The sequence below is a fragment of the Macaca fascicularis genome, chromosome 19, assembly GCF_037993035.2.
Source record: "Macaca fascicularis isolate 582-1 chromosome 19, T2T-MFA8v1.1".
Lineage (NCBI taxonomy): Eukaryota > Metazoa > Chordata > Mammalia > Primates > Cercopithecidae > Macaca > Macaca fascicularis.
Genome location: NC_088393.1, coordinates 60253739 through 60273256, shown reverse-complemented (window position 1 = coordinate 60273256; position 19518 = coordinate 60253739). Strand labels below are relative to the sequence as shown.

General features: G+C 47.6%; 1 protein-coding gene across 16 annotated transcripts in view; it reads right to left on the bottom strand.

The window, feature by feature from the left end:
- Nucleotides 1-19518, bottom strand: part of LOC102143881 (uncharacterized) — a 107275-nt gene that overhangs the window by 11267 nt on the left and 76490 nt on the right. For 5 of the 16 annotated variants that reach the window (XM_074024473.1, XM_074024474.1, XM_065535800.1 and 2 more), the window contains one exon: nucleotides 2888-2969. In XM_074024473.1, the coding sequence (XP_073880574.1) occupies nucleotides 2888-2902 (15 nt within the window). In that variant the 5' untranslated portion in view covers nucleotides 2903-2969. Of the gene's footprint in view, nucleotides 1-2832; nucleotides 2970-6169; nucleotides 6220-8961; nucleotides 8998-11874; nucleotides 11977-17619; nucleotides 17871-19518 lie in introns of those variants that run through there. The other 11 variants (XM_015441943.4, XM_074024477.1, XM_015441945.4 and 8 more) reach the window with 7 other exon arrangements.

The window sequence follows — 19518 nt, the reverse complement described above, 5'->3', positions numbered from 1 at the left end:
GTAATCCCCGACATTCAGGAGGCTGAGGCCAGAGAATTGCTTGAAACCAGGAGGCAGAGGTTGCAGTGAGCCAATATCATGCCACTGCACTTCAGCCTGGGTGACAGAGCAATACTCCATCTCCAAGAAAAAAAAAAAAAAAAACTGTCATGATCACAGCAATAGCCATGACTAACATTTTTCAATGCTTCACATGTGCTACACACTGTTCTAAGTGCTTCCCGTGTCTTAGGCCACAAAATAACATACTATCCCATGAAGAAAGATCTGTACTTGGAGACAGCTGCATCACACACACTATAGGAAACTTGCCACAAATCAAATAGCTAAAAATATCAACACGAGCACCCGAATCCAGATGTCTGGGATTCACATGTGAACATAAACACCTAAGTAACAGACACAGCTTTAAACTAAACTGACACTAACACAAGTCTATCCAGTGTAGAGAATGTGATAAAGGTCCAAGGGTAAGAACATGGAGCATCCTACAAGGTCACTGAATGGACACACACAGGTATGCACATAATCCTTCACGATACTTCTTATTTTTTTCCCAGACAGTCTCACTCTATTGCACAGGCTGGAGTGCAGTGGCACAATGTCTCAGCTCACTGCAACCTGTGCCACCCAGGTTCAAGCCATTCTCTGGCCTCAGACTCCCCAGTAGCTGGGGTGTGAGGTACCTGCCACTGTGTCCATCTAATTTTTGTATATTTAGTAGCAACGGGGTTTCACCATCTTAGCCAGGCTGGTCTTGAACTCCTGACATCTTGATCTATCCACCTCAGCCTCCCAAAGTGCTGGGATTAAAGGCGTGAGCCACCAAGCCTGGCCCCTTCTTACTATTAACTCATTATGATGATAGTTGACAACAATGAAAAATACTTAAAATCATTACAATTATTATAAAAAATAAAACTTATTGCAAATGTGTTTCCTACATAAACCATGGGCTTATCCATCTATGTGTTCATGCACACACATCATGCCATTATACCCGTGGTGGTGTGCACTTCTAATCCCAGCTACCCGAGAGGCTGAGGCAAAAGAATCACTGTAATCCGGGAGTCAGAGGCTACAGGGAAACGAAATCACACCACTGCACTCCAGTCTGGGTGAAAGAATGAGAGCCAATTCAAAAATAAAATAAAATAAAATAAAATCAATGATATAATAAAGCATCCTGTACCACTGATGCCTATCTCCACTTCCCATTCCACCATGAGTCATTAAAAGTGCAGAGTTTGGCCAAGCACGGTGGCTCAGGCCTATAATCCCAGCACTCTGGGAGGCCGAGCTGGAAGAATCACAAGATCAGGAGTTCAGCCAGCCTGACCAATATGGTGAAACTCCATCTCTACTAAAAATACAAAAAAAAAGACTGGGCGCGGTGGCTCACGCCTGTAATCCCAACACTTTAGGAGACCGAGGCAGGCGGATCATGAGGTCAGGAGATCTAGACCATCACGGCTAACACGGTAAAACCCTGTCTCTATTAAAAATTTTTTAAAAATTAGCTGGGAGTGGTGGTGGGCACCGGTAGTCCCAGGTACTCAGGAGGCTGAGGCAGGAGAATGGCATGAACCCAGGAGGCAGAGTTTGCAGTGAGCTGCGATTGCGCCACTGCACTCCAGCCTGGGTGACAGAGCAAGTCTCTGTCTCAAAAAAAAAAAAAAAAAAAAAAAAACAAAAAAATTAGCAAGGCGTGGCAGCAAATGCCTTACTCGGGAGGCTGAGGCAAAAGAATTGCTTGAAGCCAGAAGGCAGAGGTTACAGTGAGCTGAGATCATGCCACTGCAATCCAACCTGGGCAACAGAGCGAGACTCCATCTCAAAAACGTGCAGTCAGGCCGGGCTGGCTATCTGCCATCAAGAATGTCAGCAATTTGGGAGGCCAAGACAGGAGGATCACTTGAGGCCAGGATATCAAGGCTATAGTGAGCTATGATTGCACCATGCACTCCCGCCTGGACAACAAAATAAAAATATAATATAAAAAATAAGGCCGGACACAGTAGCCCACACCTTTAATCCCAAAACTTAGGGAGTCTGAGACAGGCAGATCATGAGGTCAGGAGTTCCAGACCAGCCTAACCAACATGATGAAACCCCGTCTCAACTAAAAATACAAAAATTAGCTGAGTGTGGTGGTGCGTGCCTATAGTCCAGGCAACTTGGGAGGCTGAGGTAGAAGAACTGCTTGAAACTGGGAGGGGGAGGTTAAATTGAGCCAAGATGGTACCATTGCACTCCAGCTTTAGTGACTGAGTGAGACTCCATCTTAAAATAAAGAAATATGTACATACATACATACATACATACGGTGACCCATGTCTATTATTCAGGCTCTTTGGGGGGTTAAATTAGGGATTAGTTGAGCCCAGGAGTTTGAGGCTGCTGTAAACTCTGAATTGTGCCACTGTACTCCAGAACAAAGCCACAGAGTGACACCTTCTCTCTCTCTCTCTTTTTTCTTTTGAGACAGAGTCTCACGCCATTTCCCAGGCTGGAATGTAGTGGCACAATTTCGGTGTACGGTAACCTCCACCTCCCGGATTCAAGTGATTCTCCTGCCTGAGCCTCCTGAGTAGCTGAGATTGCAGATATGCACCACCACATGCAGCTAATTTTTGTATTTTTAGTAGAGATGGGGTGTGAGCCCTTCCCACAACCATGCCCAGTAGAGCCTCTTCCCAAGTTCATGTCACTGGGTCACAGGAGACAGAATCTCAGAGCAGGTGACAGGAATTGAGGGCAGGCATGGGTGAGTGTGAGCGAACCTGTCAGGCAAAATGCTTCAGACTCAGAAGAGACTGGCTACTACAATACCTGGCATTTCAGAAAGGAGAGAGACAGATTAATCCCCAGAGGAACATCACTTCACCTGAGAAAAGGCCATGCCTGGCTCCTTTCCTTTCCTCTTCTCAGCTGCTTCCTCACGTAACCTGAGTCTTTAGAAATCAATCCTGTATGTGAAAAAAAGACTTCATGTTAGAAATGACTCACTCCCTTCCCGTGACAAAAACACATGAACAGGGGAGACCTCACCCTGTAGAAAGATGGTCCCCCACTGCCCACTGCACCAGAGACCATGCAGAGATAAGAAAGCCCCACAGGAAGACCCGTAAGTGTACGTTTGACCCCGGTCTTCAGATCTCACTCCCCTCCTGGAGAAGCCCCCACACACGAGGCAGCAGGGGGCAGCTGGGCTGGACTGATCTCCCCTTCAGGATACAGACCCATCCCTGACCAAACCCCATCCAGAGAACAGCCCCTCATCTCTGTGGATCACAGGCTGAGCTCAGCCCTCAGAAACGGGGGACACAGAGCTTCGATGCTCAATGCTGCACACAGATGACAAGCACCTGGGCCACTGCAGCTATTACTGAGGGTGGACTCCATCCCTTCAGAATAAGAATCCCTGCTAAAGCAGCACAAATGCTCTATTTGTAAAATGCTCTGCAGTCTAATGTGAAGCCAGGGTTGAGCTCCACTCAGAGGGGCGAGCCCAGCACAGCCCCATGTTCTGGCTCTGCTCTTCCCTTGGGGCCTTGTTCTCACCAGGATCCAGACAGTGGATGGCAAAGGCACAAAAGTAATCACAGTGAGGCCAGGCACGGTGGCTCACGCCTATAATCCCAGCACTTTGGGAGGCAGAGATGGGTGGATCACGGGGTCAGGAGTTCAAGACCAGACTGGTCAACATGGTGAAACACTGTTTCTACTAAAAATACAAAAAATTAGCTGGGCATGGTGGTGGGCACCAGTAATCCTAGCTATTCAGGAGCCTGAGGCAGGAGAATTGCTTGAAGCGGGAGGCGGAGCTTGCAGTGAGCTGAGATCCCACCACTGCACTCCAGCCTGGGTGACAGAGCAAGACTCCGTCTCAAAAAAAAAAAAAAAAAAAAAAAAAAATCACACAGAACAGTCAATGTGGACCAGAGGTGGGATGAAGGTTGGGCTGTAAGGAAAATAAATCTTGGGGCCCCAAATCACTAAGCAAAAGAGAAATGTCAAGGTGGAAACTGCTTAGGGAACAAGACTCCCCTTCTATTCAAAGTCACCCCTCTGCTCCCTCACATAGATGCGTATCTGAGGACCTCCTTTGAAAGGCTAATCAGAAACTCAAAAGAAGGACCCAGCACAGTGGCTGAGGACTGTCTGTCATCCCTGCACTATGGGAGGCCTAGGCAGGCAGATCACTTGGGGTCAAGACATGGAGACCAGCCCAGCCAGCATGGTGAAACCCCATCTCTACTAAAAATACAGAAATGATCGGGGCATCTACTTGGGAAGCTGTGGCAGGAGAATCACTTGAACCCAGGAGGCAGAGGTTGCAGGGAGCCGACATCCTGCCACGGCACTCCAGCCTGGGTGACAAAATGAGACTTCATCTCAAAAAAAAAAAGGAAACTCAGAAGATTGCAACCATTTGTGCCTCAGTTCTCTGTGACCTGGAAGCCCCCACCCTGCTTCAAGTCTTCCTGCCTTTGTTTAAAGTTGGCCACCATGCAGACCAAACCAATGTACTTCTTACATATATTGACTGATGCCTCATGTCTCCATAATATGTGTAAAATGAAGCTCTGCCCCGACCACCTTGGGCAAAATAAACTTTCTAAATTAACTGAGATCTGTGTAAGATTTTCTGGTTTCACAGCTGCAATGTCAAACGGGGGGCTGTGGGAGATCACAAAGGAAACCCGGAGAAGATGATATCAGAACACAGACCTAGCAAAGAAAGGCTGCTTGTCACTTGCAGCTGAGGGGCAGAGAGTCCTAGACAGAGGGACAGCTCAAGCGAAGGCCCTGAGACAGGAGCAACCTCAGCAGCAGGAAAAGGAAAGCGACCCATGTGGCTGGAGCAGTGGAAGAGAGGAGGGCACAGGTAGATGAGGTCAGAGAGGTCCTGGGGGCACAGACACATAGGGATACGGTCTTCAAACATTTTTCTCCCACAACCCAAAAGAATTTTGAAAGTCAACTATGATCCCAGCTACTCGGCAGTCTGAAGCAGGAGAATTCCTTGACCCCAGGAGACAGAGGTTGCAGTGAGCCGAGATCGTGCCATTGCACTCCCCCTGGCCCACAAGAGTGAAAATTTGTCTTAAAAAAAAAAAAAAATTGGAAGTGATGTATCTTCTCACTCTTTTCACATATACATGTAAGTTTCTCTTTATATTATAAATTACAACACTTACAAATAATGTAATTTCTTTCCCATATTTAAAACACATACTGTCAAGTTCGGCTAAGTTTCTGGAAGAACACAGTCACTCTCAACTGAGCTGTGCAGACTGCAAGGGAATGTGTTTGGGGATTTAGGAAGTCACTTATGGACACCTGAAGGTGGGGATGCCTGTTTGATGTCCCAGGAGAGAGCTGAGGAGACAATTGGACACAGGATTGTAGAGCTCAGTGGCGAGGCCTGCAGGGGACACGGAGTCGTGTAGGTGGCTGAAAGCTCTGAGATGATAAGGTTCAAGGTGATTTGAGTCTAATCCCCTGTTTTTGCTCATCTTGGAGAGCTGGAATCCACTTGAAATTTGAGTTTAAGGCCGGGCAGGGTGGCTCAAGCCTGTAATCCCAGCACTTTGGGAGGCCGAGACGGGCGGATCATGAGGTCAGGAGATCGAGACCAGCCTGGCTAACACGGTGAAACCCCGTCTCTACTAAAAATACAAAAAACTAGCCGGGCGAGGTGGCGGGCGCCTGTAGTCCCAGCTATTTGGGAGGCTGAGGCAGGAGAATGGCGTAAACCTGGGAGGCAGAGCTTGTAGTGAGCTGAGATCCGGCCACTGCACTCCAGCCTGGGTGACAGAGCCAGACTCTGTCTCAAAAAAAAAAAAAAAAAAAAAGAAATTTGAGTTTAAAATGAGCAGTAACCTCTCCCAGAAGAAAAGCCACTCACTGTATTTTGTCAGTCATTTCAGGGGTCAGTGTCACTCTGACTGAGCTTTCCTGGTCGTATTCCTCACCTCTATGTTCCAGGTGGGCTCACCGAGGCTCACGGCGGGAGACATCTCCCCAAGTTATCCTGAGAAGCTCCGAGGTGAGGAGGAAGGAGGTGTGGCTGATTCCCATGTTGATGGCCTGGAAGGCCCAATAGGCTGCCTTGGTCTTCCCCTCTAGAAAATTCCAAGACCAGCCAGGAGTGGTGACTCACCCTTGTAATCCCAACACTTTGGGTAGTTGAGGCAGGCAGACCACTTGAGCCTAGAAGTTTGAAACCAACGTGGGCAACATAGTTAACCCCATCTCTATCAAAAATAAAAAATTAGCCAGAGCTCATGGCATGCATCTGTGGTCCCAGTTACTTGGGAGGATGATACAAGATCACTTGAGGCTGGGAGGCAGAGGTTGCAGTGATCTAAGATTGTGCCACTGCATTCCAGCCTAGGTGATAGGGTAACACTTGATCTTACAAAAAAAAAAAAAAAAAAAAAGGCAGCCAGACAAGGTAGCTCATACCTGTAATCCCAACACTTTGGGAGGACAAACTGGGTGAATCACGAGGTCAGGAGTTCGAGACTATCCTGGCCAATATGGTGACATCCCATCTCTACTAAAAATACAGAAATTAGCCAGGTTTGGGGATTCACGCCTACAGTCCCTGCTACTTGAGAGGCTGAGGCAAAAGGATTGCTTGAACCCGGTAGGTGGAGGTTGCAGTGAGCTGAGATCATGCCACTGCACTCCAGCCTGGGCGAAAGAGCAAGACTCCATCTCAAAGAAAAACAAACAAAAATTCCAGGACTATCTTTTATATACCTGAGCAAAGCAAACTTCTTTCAAGTTGTAAGGTTCTGATGGCACCAATCCCAAACATATAATTACTCACTCCCAAAAAAATGTTCAAAATATGCACGACTGTGCACACATAGCAATAGGTCTTTGAAACACTAAAAAAGAGGCAGCTGTAGAAATGAGATCTGAGCAAATGCTTTTCTCATGAACATATGGGCTCTGCTAAACCAAGGTTCCAAGTCAATCCACTCCACCCTTCAACATCTGTAGAGAATATTATGGACCAGAGAAACTTGAGGGAGACACTTACTTAGAAGCTCACAGATCACCATTTTTTCTGATGACAAAAGAAAATGGAATAGGCTACTTCAACTAAATTTTCATGTTAGGGTAAAGAAAAAAGGTCCCTGATATCATTATCAAGTACACACTGAAACAACCTAAAATCGTATCACATAGTAGAAAATGTTTTTGATATATGATAAAGACTAGAAAGCACACAGTCCTCAATGTAAACTGAACACAATTTCATAGAGAAACAATTTTTAAATGGTTAAAAAATATAGATCTAATGAAATCTTGGGTAAAAGGAGAAATATTTGAAAATATATCATACTTTGAAAACAATGAGGCCAGGCATGGTGACTCACACCTATTATCCTAGCACTTTGGGAGGCCGGGGCAGGAAGACCACAAGGTTAGGAGTTCGAGACCACCCTGGCCAACATGGAGAAACCAGGTCTTTACTAAAAATAGAAAAATTAGCAGGGCATAGTTGTGCACACCTATAACCCCACCTACTCAGGAGGCTGAGGCACAAGAATCTCTTGACTCCAGGAGGCGGAGGTTGCAGTGAGACCACTGCACTCCAGCCTGGGTGACAAAGAGAGTTTCAATAAATAAATAAATATATATATATATATATATAAACATTAGCCAGGCTACTCCTCCAGTCCCAGCTACTCCAGAGGCTGAGGTGGGAAAATCACTCCAGCCCAGGAGGTTGCCGCTGCACTTAGCTGTGATCCTGCTACTGTACTCCAGCCTGGGAAACAGTAAGAGTGTCTCAAAAAAAAAAAAAAAAAAAAATTAAAGGCTGGGCATGGCGGCTCATGCCTGTAATCCCAGCACCTTGGGAGGCTGAGGCGGGAGGATCACTGAGGTCAGGAGTTCAAGACTAGCCTGACCAAGATGGAGAAACCCCATCACTACTGAAAATACAAAATTAGCCAGCCATGGTGGTGCTCGCCTGTAATCATAACTACTCAGGAGGCTGAGACAGAAGAATCACTTGAACCCCAGAGGTGAAGGTTGCGGTGAGCCAAGATCACGCTGTTGTACTTTAGCCTGGGCAACAAGAGCAAAACTCCGTCGGTCCTTATTTAACCTCTTGTTGCCCTTCTCCCCAATCTTTTGATCGCCCTCAATCTCTGTATATTACCGCCTCTTATCTCTGCGTCTCCTCTGCTCTGTTAAATTCTCTCTTCCCTGTTACATTCCCCTGTCCCCACTCTCTAGCACCCCAAAAACCCAAGTGTCCTTCCTTCCGTGGTTCTCCCTGTTCTCTTGGCCACCAGCACCACTCTGGGGGTTTGAAGTAAGACGCCTGCATCCCGGAGAAGCGCATTTTCCGGGGGGTGGAGCTGGGCAGGCAAGAATACCCGGTGTCATAGGGCAAGCCCCTGGGACCTGCCCAACACTGATTCAGGGAAAGCGGTGACTGCAGAGGGAAGACTTGGAGAGCAGCAGGGCCCGGCACAAGGAGGGACCTGGGGGACAACGGCGCCTTAAGACAAGGGTGGCCCCTGCAGGCACCCAGGACCCAGGAAGAAGACGCAGCCTTCCCGGGACCGGGGCCGGGAGCCTGGGAGGCGAGCCTGGAGGCGCTCAGGGCAGGAATCCACCTCGCGGATGAGGACTTTAAAAAGCATGGGGTGGGAGGAGTCAGAACAAGGTTTTGACCAGGAAAACTGCGCTATAGCAAGTGTATACACTGCCCTATAACAGAAAGACCGGGTAGGGGACCAGCCTCCGGACGACTTCAACCCCAAAAGGAAGCAACTCCTGGACTCTTAAGGGGACGTCTCAGTTTTCTCTGGGTGAAGGAAGACAGGCAAGAATTTCCAGGTCCGTGGGAACCCTACGTCCCAGGGACAGAAGCGCCAGGGACCTGGGAAGGGCATACTTAACACAAGACAGAGCGAAACTCACGCGCCGCGGTAGGACCTTCACTCCAGGGAATCCCCTTCCGGGTTTGCGCGCGCAGGACAGAAGTCAGGCCTGGGCGGGGCCCGCGAGCAGTGTAGCGGGGCCTGGGCGGGGGAGCAGCGGAGAGACTTTGCCCTTTAGAACCCGCAGACAGCCGGGCCGGGGCGGGAACCGTGCGTCTCTCCGCCTCGCACCCAGCGTCTCTGTTTTCTGGGTTTTTGGAGGTGAGAGCGGCCAGGAAGGCTATGGCGTAATTCAAAAGCCCTGGAATTGTCTGGAACGGGCATGCAAACTAGAATGTGAAATGCAAAGCCCTGCCTGGGCGGAACGTAGGATTTCATGCTGACAGCCCACAGAACAGAATAGAAATCCTCTCCATTTCTATTCTCCATTCACTCCAGAGGGAGAGTCCACCCTGTGCTCAGCTTCAGAGACTCCCCTAGGGCCTCCCCCTGGGAAGAGGGACGGAGTGTTCAGGCCAGGGAGGAGTGAGGTCACCACTTGCCGCTTAAACAAAACAAGGTTGCAGGCACGGGGCTGAAGCCTGAGGTCCCAGCTACTCAAGAAGCAGCAGCGGGAGAATCGCTGAAATTGGGGGTCCAGGCCAGTCTGGGCGACAAAGTGACACCCCCTCCCGTAGGGCTCCCTTCCTTGTCTCTCTCTGGCTGTGCAGTGGCAAGATTTTGGATCACTGCAAGCGCCTCCTCCTGGGTTCACACCATTCTCCCGCCTCAGTCTTTCCAGTAACTTTGACTACAGGTGCCCGCCATGATGCCCGTCTGTTTTGCATTTTTAGTACAGAGGGGGTTTCACCATGTTAGCCAGGATGGTCTGGATCTCCTGACCTCGTGATCCGCCCGCCTCAGCCTCCCAAACTGCTAGGATTACAGATGTAAGCCACTGCGGCTGGCCTTGTGTGTGTTTTTTCTTTTTTTACCGTTTTTAAATAAAATTTTTCATGGTGTGAGATAGGGATCCAGCATTATTCTTTTCCATGTGAATATCCAGTTAGTTGTCCCAGCACATTTGTGAAAGAAATCTATTACTTTCTCTTGTTTTCACCTTTTTCTTTCCTTTTATTTATGAGACAGAGTATTTCTCTGTGGCCCATGCTGGGGTGCAGTTGCGAGATTGTGGCTCACTGCAGCCTCTGCCTCCTGAGTGGAAGCTATTCTTCTGCCTCAGCCTTTGGAGTAGCTGCTATTACAAGCGCACACGACCACACCCAGCTAATTTTTGTATTTTTGGTAGAGATGGGGTTTCACCATGCTGGCCAGGCTGGTCTGGAACTCCTAACTTCAAGTGATCCACCTGCCTCGGCCTCCCAAAGTGCTAGGATTACACTTGTGAGTCACCGTGCCTGGCCCAGGAAATATTCTTTACTTCACTTTTTAAATGTGAGAAAATATAATAGAAAAACAAAGAGTATTCCGCCAAATGAGAAATCATCTCTATGACGATAATAGAGAAATTAAAACTATTTTATTAATAAATAAGCTTCAGGACAGAATGTGATGGGAAATAGAGGCAAACAGCTAAGAGGTTGACAAGAGAGAAAGCAACTTCACTGTTCTGTACAACCCATTAAGTACATGTTTTCAAGATAAACACTAATCAGTCCTCAGGGGAGAGGACTTGAGAAGCCATTGGTTACACATAGTTCATCCTGGCTCTACTTGGTAACAGAGTTGAGAATCTCTGTCAGCTAATTAGCATCATCCCGAGGGAGGGGGAAATACCCTAACACTAACCATAATACAAAAATAATCTGGGCGTGGTGGCAGACACCTGTAATTTTTCTGTATTTTTAGTACAGACAGGGTTTCACCAAGCTGGCCAAGCTGGTTTCAAACTCCCGAAGTCAAGTGACTCAGAAGTCTCGGTGTCCCAAACTGTTGGGATTACAGGCTTGAGCCACCAGGGTCAGCCAGGAAAACTCTTAGAAGTTGCGCCTGCATTCCCCTGGACTCAGGTTGCAGGACCACATTCCTCTCAAGGCTCAGAATTACTTAAAGGTCCAAAGCTTTAAATTGGAATCATTTGATATTTGAATTATTTAATTTCCTACTGAGACACAGGTACTATTTATCTTGTTGTTTGCCTTTTTTTTTTTTCTTTTTGTTTTGAGATGGAGTCTCACTTTGTTGCCCAGGCTGCAGTGCAGTGGCACAATCTTGGCTCACTGCAGCCTCTGCCTCCCAGGTTCAAGCAATTCTCCTGCCTCAGTCTCCCGAGTAGCTGGGACTACAGGCGTGTGCCACCACGCCTGGCTAATTTTTTTTGTATTTTTAGTAGAGACAGGGTTTCACCATGTTGGTCAGGTGGTCTCGAACTCCTGACCTCGGGATTGGCCCACCTTGACCTCCCAAAGTGCTGGGATTACTGGCCTGAGCCACCACACCCGGCTATTGTTTGTCTTTCAAAGCGAGTACCCAAGTTCTTCAGAAATACAACCCTGGGCCAGGTGTGGTGGCTCACACCTGTAATCCCAGTACTTTGGAAGGCTGAGCCTGGAGGATCATCTGAAATGAGAAGTTCAAGACCAGCCTGGCCAACATGGTGAAACCTCGTCTCTACAAAACTATAAAAATCAGCCAGGCATTATGGTGGGTGCCTGTAGTCCCAGCTCCTCTGGAAGCTGAGGTGGGAGAATCGCATGTACCGGGCAGATGGAAATTGCAGTGACCAGAGATCACACCATTTAACTCCAGCCTGGGCAACAAGAGCTAAACCCCGTCTCCATCTGAAAGAAGAAAAGACTACCTCAGAAGACAGAAAACGCATTTGCAAATTTTCTAATAAATGTCCTAAGAAAAGAGACGAAAGGAAAGAAAATCTCTTTCTTTATTTTCAAAGGAGGAATTGTACCTCTCATTTATTTGCTTGTTTGTTTGAGACAGGGTCTAGCTCACTCACCCAGGCTGGAATGTGGTGGCAAAAACAGGGCTCACTGCAGACTTCAACGCCCTGGCTCAAGTGATCCTCCCACCTTTTTCATCAAGCATTTGGAAGAGATATCTCCAAAATATAAACATAATACATTTCCAATTAAGTCCAGATGGTAAACCATACTGAAATGTGGAAATACGACACAAAAAAATACTTATTTTAAACTTCCCAAACATGATCTTCAAAGTTTAGGAGCACAAAAGGAGTAAGATCCTTTAATAAAAGGCGATTACATGTTCTTCAAATCATTTCTATGGAAGCCTATTTCCAATATCATGACAAAACACTGACAGGGCAGAAACATGTATAAGCCTAAAGTCAGGAGTGTTTTTCCACTGTGACCCTAAAGTGCATCACAATTTACAAAAAACATATCACTGTCACACAAGGAAAAGAAAACTGTATATTTTTCATATTTACAGAATATCTACTGTATACAAATAAATTCTAAAAGACCAAACAACATACTATGTTTATAAATAATCCACAACAAGCTTATGTAAGGGTAACCAAAATCAATGGAAATTCTGTATTGTCAAATAATCATTGCACAGAGAAGATAAGAAAAGATTACAAAAATCAGGCAGGCATGGTGGTGGGCACCTGTAGTCTCAGCTACTCGGGAGGCTGAGGCACAAGAATCGTTTGAACCTCGGAGGCGGAGATTTCAGTGAGCCAACATTGTGCCACTGCACTGACAGAGTGAGACTCCATCTCAAAAAAAAAAAAAGTTAATACAATCTTTTTCTGAATACCTGTCATAAAATTACCTATATCCACGCAGAACAGGGACTTATTGAAATTAACAAGTGCAGTGTGTCAGTTATATTACATACCATATACTGAAAAGCCATATGTGAAATCTTAAATATTAATCAGTAAGCCATTGTAACTCATGATAAAACCAGCAAGCAAACAATAAGTACATTTATACAGCCTGCAGAATTCTAAACAATTCCCTCTTAAGAAAAAAGCCACAACTTCTACTTCCCACCAGCACACACTATGAGAACTGAAATACATGTTAAGATCACCACCTTCTGATGTATGAGTTCAAGTAAATACACAGCATTAAAAGGAATAAGAACTGATGAACAGCGTCGGAGGGTGTAATTATGATGTCACAGGTACAGTTAGGTAACACCAGGCAATACAACAATTTTATATATATGCATTGCCCTTAGTTATTTAGTTAACTGTGCATAAAATACAAAACATAGACTGTGTACTAGGAAAATTTATAAACTGAGATCACAGAAAACACTGTATAAAACAAATTGCACAATAAAAACAAGAAAAACCTGATGCAGGCTCCCTGGTCTGAATGATTATATCGGCCAAAAGCAATGTTCAGAGTTCTTATTGTCCAATAGGATGTTCCTGCAGATGGGGTCTTTGAGAGAATTTGGTCATGGGTGTTGACTACTCGAGAATAGGGCTAGTGCTTTTATTTTTATTATTTATTTATTTATTTATTTATTGAGATGGAGTTTCCCTCTTGTTGCCCAGGCTGGAGTGCAATGGCACGATCTTGGCTCACCGCAACCTTTGCCTCCTGGGTTCAAGCAATTCTCCTGCCTCAGCCTCCCGAGTAGCTGGGATTACAGGCATGCGCCACCACACCCAGCTAATTTTGTAGTTTTATAGAGACAGGTGTCTCTATATTGGTCAGGCTGGTCTTGAACCCCCAACCTCAGGTGATTCACCTGCATCAGCCTTCTGAAGTGCTGGAATTACAAGTGTGAGCCACCGCGCATGGCCACGACTACTGCTTTTATAAGGGGAAACATTAAAGAGCTGATTGTTATTTCTTTTTTTGTTTTTTGAGACCAGGTCACGCTCTATCACTCAGGCTGGAGTGCAGTGGCATGATTCTCCTGTCTAAAGAGATTCTCCTGCCTCAGCCTCCAGAGTAGATGGGACTACAGATGCATGTCACCATCCTTGGCTAATTTTTTTTCTTTTTTGGGGGGGGGAGACAGAGTCTCACTCTGTCACCCAGGCTGGAGTACAGTGGTGCAATCGTGGCTCACTACAATTTCTGCCTCCCAGCCAGGTCCAAGTAATTCTCCTGCCTCAGCCTCCAGAGTAGCTGGAATTAGAGGCATGTGTCAACATGGCCAGCTAATTTTTGTATTTTTGGTAAAGACAGGGTTTCACCATGTAGGCCAGACTGGTCTCGAACTCATGACCTTCAGCAATCTGCTCCCAAAGTGCTGGGATTACAGGCATGAATGAGCCGCCACGCCTGGCTTTGATGTTCCTTACTTTTTATTTTTTTTCTCAGACGGAGTCTAGCTCTGTTGTTCAGGCTGGCATACAGTGATGGAATCTCGGCTCACTGCAACTTCTGCCTCCCGGGTTCAAGCAATTCTCCCACCTCAGCCTCCCGAGTAGCTGGGATTTTAGACATCTGCCACCACGTCCAGCTAATTTTTGTGTGTGTGTGTGTGTGTGTGTGTATATATATATATATATATTTTTTTTTTTTTTTTTTTTTTTTTGAGACGGAGTCTCGCTCTGTCGCCCAGGCTGGAGTGCAGTGGCTGGATCTCAGCTCACTGCAAGCTTCACTTCCCGGGTTTACGCCATTCTCCTGCCTCAGCATCCCGAGTAGCTGGGACTACAGGCGCCCATCACCTCGCCTGGCTAGTTTTTTGTATTTTTTAGTAGAGACGGGTTTTCACCATTTTAGCCAGGATGGTCTCGATCTCCTGACTTCGTGATCCGCCCATCTCGGCCTCCCAAAGTGCTGGGATTACAGGCTTGAGCCACCGCGTCCGGCCTAATTTTTGTATATTTTAAGCAGAGATTGGGTTTCACCGTGTTGGCCAGGTTGGTCTCGAACTCCTGACCTCCTGATCCACTCACCTGTCTCCCAAAGTGCTGGGATTACAGGCGTGAGTCACCACGCCCAGACATCCCTTTTAAAAACTGCTATGGCCTCAGCTTGGTGGCTTACACCTATAATCCCAGCACTTTGGGAGGCCGAGGCAGCAGGTCACCTGAGGTCGGGAGTTAGAGACCAGCCTGGATCAACATGAAGAAACCTCATCTCTACTAAAAACACAAAATTAGCCAGGCATGGTGGTGTATGCATGTACATCCAGCTACTCAGGAGGCTGAGGCAGTAGAATCGCTTGAAGCCGGGAAGCTGAGGTTGTGGTGAACTGAGATCAACTCATCGCACTCCAGCCTGGGCAACAACAGCAAAACTCCCTCTCAAAAAAAAAAGGGGAGGGCTATGTAAACCAGACGTGGTGGGTCATCTCTGTAATCCCACCTGTAATCCCAGTAATTTGGGAGGCCAAGGCAGGAGGATACTTTGAGCCCAGAATTTTGAGACCAGCCTGGGAAACATAGTGAAACCCCGTTTCCAAAACAAAACAAAAAACAAAAACTAGCCGGGCTTGGTGGCTCATGCTTCTGGTCCCAGTTACTCAGAAGGCTGAGGTAGGAGGATCGCTTGAGCCCAAAATGTTGAGGCTGCAGTTAGAGGAGATCACGATAGTGCACTCCAGTCTGGGTGATAGAGCCAGACCCTGTCTCAAGATATTATTTAATTAATTAAATTAAAAGCATTATGTAATAACAGACAGTGACTTTTTTCCCACTTCACTACCCACGTCCTACCCCATCCTAGGAAAAGGGAAGGCAGTGATTCACAACTGAATAAGTCACTTCCCTCTGGCTGAATAGGGATTCCAAGTGGAAGATACCCCTGATGCCAAGATTTATAGAATGTACATGTCTTATAGATACAAATTTTGAAATTCTCAATCTCATCTGTAAAATTTAAACAAGTTTTCAGTTGTTAGATTATATACACGGAAGTCAACATGTCACAACTAATCATATCCAATGAACTCACCCACTCATCTAAACCCAAAGTCTCTCGCCCCTTTTTTTCTTTTGAGACAAGATCTCTCTCTGTTGTCCAGGCTGCAGTGTAGTGACATGATATCAGCTCACTGCAGCCTGGACCTCCTGGGCTCAAGTCATCCTCCCAGCTTGGCCTCCAGAGCAGCTGGACTGAGTACAGGTGCACACCATTAGGCCCGGTTATTTACTGGTTTTTTTTTTTTTTTTTTTTGGCAGAGATGGGGGTCTCACTATGTTGCCCAGGCTTGTCTCGAACTCCTGGCCTCAAGCAATCCCCTTGCCTCAGTCTCCTGAAGTGTGGAGAGTACAGGCGTGAGCCACTGTGCCCAGCCCCTCTGTCTTCATTACGGTGCTTCCTTCCCTAATTCTGTACCTATCTCTCATTCTCCCCTTTTCTCTCTAGCTCTTGTTTTCTTTTCTTTCTCCCTCGGATTCTGTTCTTCATTTTGTACCCCTCTCCTCTTCTGCTGTTTATCTCCTTCTTCCCTCCATTCCTTATCTTCCACCTCTTCTGCTCCATCCTGGCAACTTATTAACCTCTTAATGCTCTTTCTCCCCAGTCTTTCAGTTGTCCTCAATCTCCATCTATTTCTGCCTCTTCTCCCATCTCTGAGCCTCCTCTGCTCTCCCTGTTAAATTCTCTCTTCCCTGACATACTCCCCTGTCCCCACTCTGTGGCACCCCAGATGTCCAGGTGTCCTCCCTGCTGTGCTTCTCCCACTGTTCTCCTTGACACAAGCACCACTCTGCTCTGTCTGTCCTGGCTCCAAATCCCTCCCTCTCTCCCTCACTCTGATGAGCCTCCCTCTTTGCTGCCCTCCCTCTACCTTGCCGTCCTTCATCTCTCTGTACATCTAGCTTTTTCTACATTTCTCCCGTTGCTTTTCTTCTCCTGCTTTCCTAGGTTTTTTTGTTTCTTTTTTTCCCCACTTTTGCCATCTGCTGGCATATCCCTTACCAATCCTCTATTTTCCATCTGTTATGGGCTTTTCTTTTCTTTTTTTTTTTTTTTTTTTTTTTTGAGACGGAGTCTGGCTCTGTCACCCAGGCTGGAGTGCAGTGGCGCGATCTCGGCTCACTGCAAGCTCCGCCTCCCGGGTTTACGCCATTCTCCTGCCTCAGCCTCCCGAGTAGCTGGGACTACAGGCGCCCGCCACCTCGCCCGGCTAGTTTTTTGTATTTTTTAGTAGAGACGGGGTTTCACCGTGTTAGCCAGGATGGTCTCGATCTCCTGACCTCGTGATCCGCCCGTCTCGGCCTCCCAAAGTGCTGGGATTAGAGGCTTGAGCCACCGCGCCCGGCCTGTTATGGGCTTTTCTTATTCTTCTTTTCTCTGTCTCAGGTTTTCTACTGCTGTCTGCCTCCTAATCCCTTCGGCCTACACAATCGCAGGAAGGTTTGGAGTAAGATGCCTGCATCCCGAAGGAGCGCATTTTCCAGGGGCTGGAGCTCAGCAGGCAAGAAGACCCCGTGTCACAGGACAGGCCCCTGGGACCTCCCCAATGCGGGTTCAGTGGAAGCGGTGACTGCGGAGGGGAGACCTGGGGAGCAGCAGGCTGTGGCAAGAGGAGGGAGGTTGATTGCGGGGCGACAGCGCCTTAGGACAAGGATATGGTCTGCAGGATCCGAGGACCCAACAGAGGACTCGATCTCCCCGGGACTGAGGCTGCGGCACGGCGCTCCAGGGCCCAACGACGGGGAGACTGCAAGGCGCGCCCTGGGCAAGAATCCACCTCACGGGTGAGGACTTTAAATAGCGCGGGGCGAGATGAGTCAGACAAGGTTTTGAGCAGAAAAACTACACAATAGAAAGTGTATACATTGACCTACAGCAGAAAGACTGGGGAGGAGAACAGCCTCCGGCCGACTTTAAACCCAAAAGGAAGCGACCCCCGGGCTCTCACGGGGATGTCACAATTTGCTCTGGGCGAAGGAAGACCAGAGAGAATTTCGAGGTCTGTGGGGACCCCACGTCCCAGGGACAGAAATGCCGGCGACCTGGGAATCGGAGACTTAATGCAACACAGCAAAACTCACCGCCGCGATGTGACCTTCACGCCACCCGATCCGCTTCCGGGTTTGCGTTAATCTGCGCGCGCAGGACAGAAGCCTGGACGGGAAGCGGGAGGAGGTTGGCGGGGCCTGGGCGAGGCAGCGGGGGGGGGGGGGGGGGGGGGGGTCACCAGGCGGACAGACCCTGCCCTTTAGAACCGGCAGAGGGCGGGGCCGGGGCGGTACCTGCGCGTCTCAGCGGCTCTCCCAGCATCTGTTTTCAGGTTTTGGAGGCGAGAGCGCCAGAAAGTCTGAGGAATGATTCCAAAGCCCTGGACTTATCTGGAACTGGGATGCAAACTAGAATGTGAAATGCAAAGCCCTGCCTGGGCGGCAAGTACGATATCACGCTGACAGCCCACAGAACAGAATAGATATCCTCTCCCTTTCTATTGTCCCATTCACTCGGGAGGGAGAGTCCGCCTTGTGTTCAGCTTCAGAGACTTCCTTAAAACCACAGGCTGGGGTGCGGGATGGAGTGCTCAAGCCAGGGAGGAGTGAGGTCACCACCTGCTGCTTAAACACAGCAGAGGCGCGAGGGCGGGAGCCTGAGGTCCCAGGGACTCAGGAAACAAAGGAGAGAATGGCTGAGCCTGGGGTTCCAAGCCAGCCTGGGCGACAAAGTAACACCCACTGCCACAGGTCTCCCTTCCTAATCTCTCTCTCTTTCCCTTAAAAAAAAAAAAAAAAATTTTTTTAAATAAAATTTTTGATGGTGTGATCTAGGGATCCAACATTATTCTTTTCGATGTGGATATCCAGTTAATTGTCCCAGTACATTTATGGAAGAAATCTATTACTTCATTTTTTTAATGATTATTTACTTTTTTCTTTCTCTCTTTTTTTTTTTTTTTTTTTTGAGACAGAGAATTTCTCTGTCGCCCAGGCTGGAGTGCAGTGGTGAGATCTCGACTCAATGCAGCCTCTGCCTCCTGGGTTCAAGCGATTCTCCAGCCTCAGCCTCAAGAGCAGATGGCATTACAGTCGCGCGCCACCATGCCTGGCTAATTTTTGTATTTTTCATACAGACGGGGTTTCACCATGTTGACCAAGCGGGTATGGAACTCCTCACTTCAAGTTATTTGCCTGCCTAGGCCTCCCAAAGTGCTGGGATTATAGGCATGAGCCAACATGCCTGGCCCAAGAAATATTCTTTACTGTGCTTTTTAAATGTCGACAAAATATAATTAAAACTAAAAAATCTTCTCCCAAAGGAGAAATCATCTCCACGAAGATAACAGAGAAATAAATAAAAACCATTTTATTAATAAATAAGCCTTGGACCAGAATGTGATGGGAAATAGAGGCAAACAGCTAAGAGGCTGAAAAGAGAGAAAGCAACCTCACTGTTCTATACAACCCATTAAATACGTGTTTTTGTCGGACGCGGTGGCCTACAGAATTCAAAACAATTTCCTTTTAAGAAAAAAGCCTGGCCGGGTGCGGTGGCTCAAACCTGTAATCCCAGCACTTTGGGAGGCCGAGGCGGGCGGATCACGAGGTCAGGAGATCGAGACCATCCTGGCTAACATGGTGAAACCCCGTCTCTACTAAAAAAAAAAACTAGCCGGGCGAGGTGGCAGGCGCCTGTAGTCCCAGCTACTCGGGAGGCTGAGGCAGGAGAATGGCGTAAACCCGGGAGGCGGAGCTTGCAGTGAGCCGAGATCCGGCCACCGC